Source organism: Oncorhynchus keta, chromosome 2 (assembly GCF_023373465.1).
Source record: "Oncorhynchus keta strain PuntledgeMale-10-30-2019 chromosome 2, Oket_V2, whole genome shotgun sequence".
In the NCBI taxonomy this organism is placed as follows: domain Eukaryota; kingdom Metazoa; phylum Chordata; class Actinopteri; order Salmoniformes; family Salmonidae; genus Oncorhynchus; species Oncorhynchus keta.
Window position 1 is genome coordinate 48,364,427 of NC_068422.1, and position 11,399 is coordinate 48,375,825.

The 11,399-nt window shown below is 42.2% G+C and overlaps 1 protein-coding gene across 4 annotated transcripts in view; it reads right to left on the reverse strand.

Moving 5' to 3' along the window:
* Nucleotides 1-11,399, reverse strand: part of LOC118401536 (DNA nucleotidylexotransferase) — a 150,804-nt gene that overhangs the window by 107,476 nt on the left and 31,929 nt on the right. For all 4 annotated transcript variants that reach the window (XM_035799160.1, XM_035799143.1, XM_035799133.1 and 1 more), the window contains exons 5-7: nt 7,674-7,745; nt 7,333-7,456; nt 2,020-2,152 (exon numbers count right to left, since the gene is read on the reverse strand). In XM_035799160.1, the coding sequence (XP_035655053.1) occupies nt 2,020-2,152; nt 7,333-7,456; nt 7,674-7,745 (329 nt within the window). The remainder of the gene's footprint in view (nt 1-2,019; nt 2,153-7,332; nt 7,457-7,673; nt 7,746-11,399) is intronic.

An 11,399-nucleotide genomic window follows, 5' to 3' on the forward strand; every position in this document is an offset into this window, starting at 1 on the left:
GAAAATTCCAGAAAATGATGTATTGGCTTTAGAAGCTTCTGATAGGCTAATTGACATAATTTGAGTCAATTGGAGGTGTACCTCTGGATGTATTTCAAAGCTTACTTCAAACTCAGTGTCTCTTTGCTTGACATCATGGGAAAATAAAAATTATCAACCGAAACCTCAGAAAAACAACTGTAGACCTCTACAAGTCTGGTTCATCCTTGGGAGCAATTTCCAAACGCCTGAAGGTACCACGTTCATCTGTACAAACAAAAGTACGCAAGTATAAACACCATGTGACCACGCAGACATCATACCGCTCAGCAAGGAGATGCGTTCTGTCACCTAGAGATGAACATACTTTGGTGTGAAAAGTGCAAATCAATCCCAGAACAACAGCAAAGGACATTGTGAAGATGCTGGAGGAAACAGGTACAAAATAATCTATAGCCACAGTCAAACAAGTCCTATATCGACATAACCTGAAAGGCCGCTCAGCAAGGAAGAAGCAAACTGTTCCAAAACTGCCATAAAAAAAGCTGGTGACAAAGATCGTACTTTTTGGAGAAATGTCAACTGGTCTGATGAAACAGAAATAGAACTGTTTGGCCTTAATGATCATCGTTATGTTTGGAGGAAAGAGGGATGCTTGCAAGCTGAAGACACCATCCCAACCGTGAAGCACGGGGGTGGCAGCATCAAGTTGTGGGGGTGCTTTGCTGCAGGAGGGACTGGTGCACTTCACAAAATAGATGGCATCATGAGGTAGGAGAATTATCTGGATACATTGAAGCAACATCTCAAGACATCAGTCAGGAAGTTAAAGCTTGGTCGCAAATGGGTCTTCCATATGGACAATGACCCCAAGCATACTTCCAAAGTTGTGGCAAAATGGCTTAAGGACAACAAAGTCAAGGTATTGGAGTGGCCATCACAAAGCCCTGACCTCAATCCTATAGAATATGTGGGCAGAACTGAAAAATGTTATGCGAGCAAGGAGGTCTACAAACCTGATTCAGTTACACCAGCTCTGTCAGGAGGAATGGGCCAAAATTCACCCAACTTATTGTGGGAAGCTTGTGGAAGGCTACCTGAAACATTTTAACCAAGTTAAACAATTTAAAGGCAATGCGATATTTGGCTTAGGTGTATGTAAACTTCCGACTTCAACTGTAAGTGTTAGACTGTTGGCTAACCAGCAGCAGGCCTGTCATTCCCGTAGAGAAGAGCAGCGCATGTCCTTATGGCAGACTGCTCTTGCATTATTTAACACCACACCACCACATTTTTACACCACCATAGAGCCCAGAGCTCCGAACTCACTGAAGCACACTGTGTCACACATAAATAGAGCACAAAGGAAATTGGCATAAAGAGCCTCCCTTTGTAGCCGCCTAGCCAGCAATTTATGTGAATGTAGCTACTGTAGTAATTACTGTAGGGCACCATATATGCTTGATGCACACTCTTCTCTCTTCTCTATTGGCAGGAACTAACGAACCATGTATGTCATAAAGTATGTAGAATGAACTCCTTGTGCATAACAGATATTGGAGTAAGTCAAGGCAGATTGAACTGTCCAATTTATTTCTCTATCACTTTTTCACAAGCACACACATGCAAGTGCACGCACAAATATGCACACACACACAAATTACAGAGGGGATTTCCTAGACTCTAGGGAATCCCCACTCGTGTGCGTGTGTGTGTGTGTGTGTGTGTGCGTGTGTGTGTGTGTGCTTGTGAAAAAGTCAGAGAGAATAAATTGGACAGCTAGAGGGTCATGGACCCGCTCATGGTTTGTATCATTCTTTAAAAAATAAAAAATGGGCTCAATAATATTAGAAATATAGTTCATTTAATGTTCCAAGTGTCATTTGATTCCTGCAACAGTGGGGTTGTATTCATCAGACAACAAGGAACTAAGACTATTGCATACTGTACAGACAGTGTTGTATTTGGTCTACTATTTCAAACTCTACAAACACTCAAATACATGTACACTAGCAAGCTGAGACAAAAGTTGTACTGTACCTGCGAAAGCCACCTGTCAGAGCCAGTATAGCATCGGGTGCGATCCAGTGGACAGTCTCTTCGATGATGCATCCAAGAGCTTTGGCCTCGGCTTTACTGACAGCCTTGGAGATGTCACTGTAATACAGGAAACCTGAAGGGAAAATGTCCAAATCGGTCTGTCTGAAGTGGGCAATAGCTGCAGTAGAATTGTGGAGGATGTACAGTATAGTAATTGACCTGTAATTTTGGAAGTATTCAAGAATTTTGTGGATTTTCATAACATGTCAAATATATAATGAAATAACAATAAATATGAACTAGAATCACAAAGCTGTTAAATAGTCTCCTGAGTATAACCTATCAACTTAGTGAATACTTTTGCTGTTTAATATGAAGATTTCAACATGGTATATATTTGATGTTTTATACGTGCTGATGTAAAGCTGCATGAAACTTATCATGCTGCATGACATACTCATGTGCAAATTAAATGTCTCATACATGGGGAATGGATGTAATATATAAATAATAATAACACTGCACACCTAAGTGCTAAAGCTCTCTAAGCCAAAAAAAATACAATTAAGAGTGAGAATATAACCTAATTGATGTTCAAGGACAACAGGTATTACTCTAAATTCATGTGACAATAAGAAATATGCTATTTTCTCTCTCCTGACTCCACTTCTGTACTAGCCTCGCCTTTCCTCTCTACCTTTCTCCTCCACTCTTCCGAGTTCACAATCATGGCTGTTTCAAAATATATACTATATATACAGTATATATATATATATATATATATATACATATTTAAATATAACATATAGTGTAACAATATAAGAACGTCGTACTCTTGCTAAGACAAAAAAGGTTCACGATCTGGGTTGCTCTTTCACAAAAAACTGCTCAAGAGCGACAGAGAATGCTGAAACTCTCTAACTTCAGCTTAGTTTACTGGAAATTTCACCTGCTTCCAAAAAAAAACGTATCTGAGTAGAAATTGAGTTGAATAAAACATTATTATCCATTATAGAACAGATAATAAAAGAATGGTTTAGGAAGACTTCGCCGAGCCAATGATAAAATAACAAGGGTACCTTAACACTTCAAATCAAATCAAATGTTATTTGTCACATACACATGGTTAGCAGATGTTAATGCGAGTGTAGCGAAATGCTTGTGCTTCTAGTTCCGACAATGCAGTGATAACCAACAAGTAATCTAACTAACAATTCCAAAACTACTGTCTTATACACAGTGTAAGGGGATAAAGAATATGTACATAAGGATATATGAATGAGTGATGGTACAGAGCAGCATACAGTAGATGGTATCGAGTACAGTATATACATATGAGATGAGTATGTAGACAAAGTAAACAAAGTGGCATAGTTAAAGTGGCTAGTGATACATGTATTACATAAGGATGCAGTCGATGATGTAGAGTACAGTATATACGTATGCATATGAGATGAATAATGTAGGGTAAGTAACATTATATAAGGTAGCATTGTTTAAAGTGGCTAGTGATATATTTACATAATTTCCCATCAATCCCATTATTAAAGTGGCTGGAGTTGGGTCAGTGTCAATGACAGTGTGTTGGCAGCAGCCACTCAATGTTAGTGGTGGCTGTTTAACAGTCTGATGGGACCTTGAGATAGAAGCTGTTTTTCAGTCTCTCGGTCCCAGCTTTGATGCACCTGTACTGACCTCGACTTCTGGATGATAGCGGGGTGAACAGGCAGTGGTTCGGGTGGTTGATGTCCTTGATGATCTTTATGGCCTTCCTGTAACATCGGGTGGTGTAGGTGTCCTGGAGGGCAGGTAGTTTGCCCCCGGTGATGCGTTGTGCAGAGCAGTCTGCCGGTACCAGGCGGTGATACAGCCCGCCAGGATGCTCTCGATTGTGCATCTGTAGAAGTTTGTGAGTGCTTTTGGTGACAAGCCGAATTTCTTCAGCCTCCTGAGGTTGAAGAGGCGCTGCTGCGCCTTCTTCACGACGCTGTCAGTGTGAGTGGACCAATTCAGTCTGTGATGTGTATGCCGAGGAACTTAAAACTTGCTACCCTCTCCACTACTGTTCCATCGATCTGGATAGGGGGTGTTCCCTCTGCTGTTTCCTGAAGTCCACAATCATCTCCTTAGTTTTGTTGACGTTGAGTGTGAGGTTATTTTCCTGACACCACACTCCGAGGGCCCTCACCTCCTCCCTGTAGGTCGTCTCGTCGTTGTTGGTAATCAAGCCTACCACTGTTGTGTCGTCCGCAAACTTGATGATTGAGTTGGAGGCGTGCGTGGCCACGCAGTCGTGGGTGAACAGGGAGTACAGGAGAGGGCTCAGAACGCACCCTTGTGGGGCCCCGTGTTGAGGATCAGCGGGGAGGAGATGTTGTTGCCTACCCTCACCACCTGGGTGCGGCCCGTCAGGAAGTCCAGTACCCAGTTGCACAGGGCGGGGTCGAGACCCAGGGTCTCGAGCTTGATGACGAGCTTGGAGGGTACTATGGTGTTGAATGCCGAGCTGTAGTCGATGAACAGCATTCTCACATAGGTATTCCTCTTGTCCAGGTGGGTTAGGCAGTGTGCAGTGTGGTTGAGATTGCATCGTCTGTGGACCTATTTGGGCGGTAAGCAAATTGGAGTGGGTCTAGGGTGACAGGTAGGGTGGAGGTGATATGGTCCTTGACTAGTCTCTCAAAGCACTTCATGATGACGGAACTGAGTGCTACGGGGCGGTAGTCGTTTAGCTCAGTTAGCTTTCTTGGGAACAGGAACAATGGTGGCCCTCTTGAAGCATGTGGGAACAGCAGACTGGTATAGGGATTGATTGAATATGTCCGTAAACACACCGGCCAGCTGGTCTGCGCATGCTCTGAGGGCGCGGCTGGGGATGCCGTCTGGGCCTGCAGCCTTGCGAGGGTTAACACGTTTAAATGTCTTACTCACCTCGGCTGCAGTGAAGGAGAGACCGCATGTTTTCTTTGCAGGCCGTGTCAGTGGCACTGTATTGTCCTCAAAGCGGGCAAAAAGTTATTTAGTCTGCCTGGGAGCAAGACATCCTGGGTGACTGGGCTGGGTTTCTTCTTGTAGTCCGTGATTGACTGTAGACCCTGCCACATGCCTCTTGTGTCTGAGCCATTGAATTGAGATTCCACTTTGTCTCTGTACTGACGCTTAACTTGTTTAATAGCCTTGCGGAGGGAATAGCTGCATTGTTTATATTCGGACATGTTACCAGACACCTTGCCCTGATTAAAAGCAGTGGTTCGCTTTCTTTCAGTTTCACGCGAATGCTGCCATCAGAAAATCCACGGTTTCTGGTTAGGGAATGTTTTTATCGTTGCTATGGGAACGACATCTTCGATGCATGTTCTAATGAACTCGAACACCGAATCAGCGTATTCGTCAATATTTTTATCTGACGCAATACGAAACATGTCCCAGTCCACGTGATGGAAGCAGTCTTGGAGTGTGGAGTCAGCTTGGTCGGACCAGCGTTGGACAGACCTCAGCGTGGGAGCATCTTGTTTTAGTTTCTGCCTGTAGGCAGGGATCAGCAAAATGGAGTCGTGGTCAGCTTTTCCAAAAGGGGGCGGGGCAGGGCCTTATATGCGTTGCGGAAGTTAGAGTAACAATGATCCAAGGTTTTACCACCCCTGGTTGCGCAATCAATATGCTGATAAAATTTAGGGAGTCTTGTTTTCAGATTAGCTTTGTTAAAATCCCCAGCTACAATGAATGCAGCCTCCGGATAAATGGTTTCCAGTTTGTAAAGAGTTATATAAAGTTTGTTCAGAGCCATCGATGTGTCTGCTTGGGGGGGGGATATATAGCCTGGGTGTTAATTTGCTTAAATCACTGAACACTATTAGAGACAGGTTCTATTTCAGCCAGGGATCTATTTCCATAATGCACACAGCTTTTGCTCATTTGCATAGTTAATTGTTTGATTCTAGCATTCACTTCCAGCATTTTAATAAATTTCTTAATTTCCTATGCTAATGTGTTATTATTTACACACTGTGCCACGTTTCTTTTGTGTTAGTACCAATGTTCCCTAAAAAAAAATTGCCACCAAGCACATTTCCAAGTCTACTGAGCGCAAACTTGAATGTTGTGAAAATTCTGTGCGTTTACTGTGAACACAAACCGCTTTAAATAGTAGTTTCAGACAGTGGTCAAGTACGCTCCTGTGGCTATTTGATCAGAGTGGTCTACCATCAAAAACAATGGAGAAAATGCATCCCATAACATTTGAACATTCTATCATTCAGCCTACAGTAGCCGCCAACGTGTGGTGTTCAATGTAGGCCTACATTCCATGACACTTTTGAAAAGAACATGCAGGGCTTGACATTATCCTGTTTATTCACTAGTTCTTCAGACAAGGAGGTGACTGAACATGTTGTTGTGTTTGTTTGATGCACGAAAGCACTTTACAAAATAAAATGCATTATTATTCCCATACCATTATTACAGAGAATCAGACAATGTATGCTACAGTACCATCTGTGTCACGGTTTTCATAAGGTGAAGGAGAGTCGGACCAAACTGCAGCGTGTATATTGTGATCCATGTTTAATAAAACAAACGTAACACGAATCCAAACACAAACTCTACAAAACCGAAACAGCCTAAACTGGTGCAAACTAACACAGAATAAGGCCGTCAAGACTCTCAGGACAATCACCCACGACAAACCCAAAGAATATGGCTGCCTAAATATGGTTCCCAATCAGAGACAACGTTAAGCACCTGCCTCTGATTGAGAACCACTCCAGACAGCCATAGACTTTGCTAGATAACCCCACTAGCTACAATCACAAATACATCCACACCAAAACCCCAAGACAAAACACACCACAATACAAAAACTCCATGCCACACCCTGGCCTGACCCAATACATGAAGAAAAACACAAAATTCTTAGACCAGGGCGTGACAATCTGCCTCCTGGCTACCTAGTTCCCCCTGAGGTCTCAGCTTCTCTCCGTGAAGTGCTAATTGTCTGGGGGTCTACTGCTGTGGTAAATAACCTACTCTAGGACATTACATTAACATAATTAGGGACTGTTTTCAAAAAGAGTATCAGATTAGTGCAGTAGTACTAATCTAGGATCCTCTCTCTTCATATAATCATATTCATCATGACCTAAAAGGCTAAACTGATCCTAGATCAACACTCCTACTCTGAGACTTTTTGTGAACACAATCCCAGAGATAGAGATACCAGCAGAGTTTGGTCAATATGAAATGTAAGTGCACCTGGATATTTATGTTGTGATATCAAAAGAAAGAGAAGAGGTTGTGTGCCACTCCTGTTCATACCAGCTCTCTGCATCCTGTTCAACTGGATGTTGGGCTCGGTCAAAATCTCCTGGAGTGAGCGCAGCCCTCTGCGGTACCACTTCTCAGCTGTTTTGGGTCCAACCCCGAACACACTGGTGAACAGCTGGCAGGGGAGGACAGATGTACTCAAGAGAACATATTGTCAGATTGGACCTCTTTGGGAAGCGTAATTACTTGTACTTGTACTATATAAATACTTAATGGCAGCATTTGCAAGGTGTATACAATGATCATTTGGTGGAAATGTACAGGAAATAAAAGCCATGGTATGTCTATGACTTCAAAAGAATTTCAAAATAAGTTCCTTTTGAGCTACTTACCTTAAGTGCCTGATATCGTTCATCACATCGTATCGCTTCAACTTTAAAAGAGCGGCCAAATGTAAGGATCTCCTGTGGAAAATCAAGTAGACTACATTAATATATTGATTTTACCTTCCAAACTGCTGGTAAGTTGTAAGTAATTTCTCTAAAAACAGTTATAAAGCTTGAGTAATTTCTTTTCATTTAAGAACAGATTATACTTAAATCAAGTACCCCTTTGATGCTCATTTCCATTCCTATTCTATAAATGATATATTTGGTATGGTTAAGCATCGGATTAATTCCATAATAGCTGTAATGAAAGGCTCAGGATGTTATATTCCACAGCTCCAAATGTTTGTTTTGAACAGGCTTTGTTCCCGAGCCTAATAGTGTTCTCCTCTCTGGGGAGCAGAACTAATTTGCTGGTCACATTGTAAGTGTCTCCATATCACATTCATCAAAGGGTGTAGTAAAGGGATCATCAACTAGATTCAGCCGATTCGGGATGATTTCTTGTCGAGCGCATGTTCAGGGGGCCAGAACATAATTACAAATGATTACAGAAAAGCAAAATTACCGCAATAAGATAAAAAACAGATATTTGAATATTTGACTAAAACACAATTATTTTAAAACCTGCTTACATTTGCAAATGATCACATACTGTATATCTCTCTATTATGCGTGGGAATACTTCGGAACAGATTTCCAAAATTAGAATCACTTTATGTCCGACGTTTTAAAAATGATGATTAAAAAAAAGCATCGCTATTGTTTGCTCAGAAAATGTGGGGGGACCAAAACAAAATCGTCCTGCAGTCCACCTGTTGGGGGACCCTGGTGTAGGATTAACACTCCAAACAACATCACAATTATCTAATAGAACCATAATTGGTCATCTCAGAGGACACAACTCGTGGAGAAGCATTTACAAATTTGAGGTTAATATTGTAACAATGAACAGCAGCTACACTACTGACGATGCGCTCCCCAAATTTCACCAGGCTCACTGTTCACGAACTCTTGGAAGTGCTTGCACAAAGGATAGTAACATCTCATCCTGTGTTCTTGGAATCTGAAAGTGGAATATACTTTTCTGCCTAGAGTTCACTGCTCAATGCTGGTAATCAACCGTCAAGCCACGGCCAACCCTCCTCAAGCTCAGGGATATTGCTCGGACACACGTTCTCATTGGGGTGCACACACACACATGGTTCAGCACTACCACTGCCTCGGTGCTCACTACTAGCTACTACTAAGTTGTTTTTTAGCTTTTTCCTCTCTGATGTTCACTCAACAATACTCGACTCAGTGGTTGCTTACTGGGTGTCACTCCGATGTCCACGGACATGTGAAACGTTTGGGCTTCACTCTTTTTAGTTTCACTTTGTTTTGTATCATGTCACTGGTTTAGTTTTTTTGCTTGTGTTCTATAAGGAGCCACTCTGAGAAGTAGGTTAGGTAATGACGGACTCTCAGCGAACACCTATATCAGGCAAAATGACAGTATGAGTGGGAATCTCTAGACAGTTTCCTTTTTTACTTAACATAAAGAATTGTCATCCTTTTGGATAAAGACTGTGTCTGAGCTTTGAGATGTTAGCTGTCAGTCCTCTCTCTCTTCTTTCTCACCATGCATTTCGTATTGAGACGTTGCCTGAATTTCAGACCTGCATGGATTTGCCCATAGATCTCACCCAGCTGTGGCTTAGCATTCAATTCAAATAGGCATTCTCTGACACTCTACAGCCTGCAACGATTTCTGCCCTGGAGATGTTTGTGAACGTGTGTTCAGGGAGGGTGGGGTGGATTGACCCGATGTGACAGGACAGTCTTCTCAAAAGTGTGTGTGTGTGTGTGTGTGTGTGTGTGTGTGTGTGTGTGTGTCTGTGTCTGTGTGTGTGTGTGTGTGTGTGTGACTGCACATATGTTACATGGACTGCGGCTGAAGTCTGAAATGTATGTGCAAGTGTATATGGGTGATTCTACAGAAGTGGTGCAAATTGCAGTCCCACCATTAAAAAAAATACATTCATTTACATCATGATACTGTATGTTCTAATTCAAGGCAATAACAAACATACTATATATGAATATAGTCATTGTTTATACACCTATTTCTATTTTACCTTTATTTAACTAGGCAAGTCAGTTAAGAACAAATTCTTATTTTCAATGATGGCCTAGGAACAGTGGGTTAACTGCCTTGTTCAGGGGCAGAAGATTTTTACCTTGTCTTCTCAGGGATTCAATCTTGCAACCTTTTGGTTACTAGTCCAAAGCACTAACCACTGTCGCCCATCTTCCCACTTACACTCTGGGTATTTATACCTGTGTTTTCTGCCTGTCTGTGCCAGTTTGTCTTGTTTGTTCAAGTCAAACAGTGTGTTATCTTAGCTCCTGTTTTTCTCCAGTCTCGCTTTTGTTTTTTTGTTTTTTTGACCCTTGCCCCTTGCCTGTCCTGACCCTGTACCCGCCCACTCTGCTTGTCCCTGAGCCTGCCTGCCATCCTGTACCTTTGCTCCATATCTGGATTATTGACCCCTGCCTGCCTTGACCTGCCGTTTGCCTGCCCCTGTTGTCACAATAAACATTGTTACTTCACACAGTCTGCACTTGGGTCTTACCTTGATTCCTGATACCTCAACCAAGTACACAGAGCTCCACCCCCAAAACCAACCCAATGGAGCGGCCTAGGGGATCATTGCTTGCCTTTATCCCTACTAAGACAAGAAATGTGCCATGCGCTGGGCGAGAGAGCATCAACAAAAACTCAGTGGGCAAGATATACATTTCTACCCGGACAGGAGTGCCAAACTCGTGAAGAAGGTCATCAAAGCCTGTCTCTACAAAAAGGGGATCAAGTTTCAGCTCCATCTTCAGGTCTTTAATGAAGGAGAGACCCTTACATTTGACAGACTGGACGAAGCTAAAGCAATCTATGCCCGGCGCTTGGAGTGAAGTTGATCGAGGAATGCTAACAGCCTGGCTGGCCAACCATGACAGACGGATTAGCTAACGTTTTAATAGCATTTACTGCCTGGCTAGCCACTCACTGACTGTCTCCTAGCTGACATTTGCATTGAAGAAATGTTATTATTTCATTCCAGGAGCACCCAAAGACATGTTCTTTTCTTTAGCGTTATGTAACTGGCTAGATGAGATTTCAGACATCAACAGTAACTGATACGTCACATTCTCACTTGATAGCTAACTGGCTAACCGAGATGTGGCTAGCTAGCTGGTTTTGGACATTGGTAATTTGACTGGCTTGCTAGCATGGCTAGATGGATGGCTAGCTGCACACAATAACCAGAATATTTAATCATTAAAATGACTATTTGAATAAGGCTGGGGACTTAAACCACTTCATTTCAAGCTGCTAGCTGGCTTCATTATTGTTGGATATTTGGTTATCTAACTAGTTAGCTACACCTAGAATCAAATGACTGATTTCCATTGTCCATGCAAGTAACTTAGCTGGCGTTAGCAACAATGTTTTCTGCATGAGCTTGAGCTCTCTAAAGACGACTTAATCCTATAATCTCTTGGTAGACTTTGGGGTGATTTCATAAACTTTCATGCTTTTGAATGTTTAATTCAGTGGGTGTTTAGATACAGTATGTATTGTAGCTAAAATGTATCCAAATGTTATTTGTCACATGCTTTGTAAACTAACAGTGAAAAGCTTACTTATGGGTCCTTCCCAACAACAACTTGGCTATATGTAGCCTTTATTTA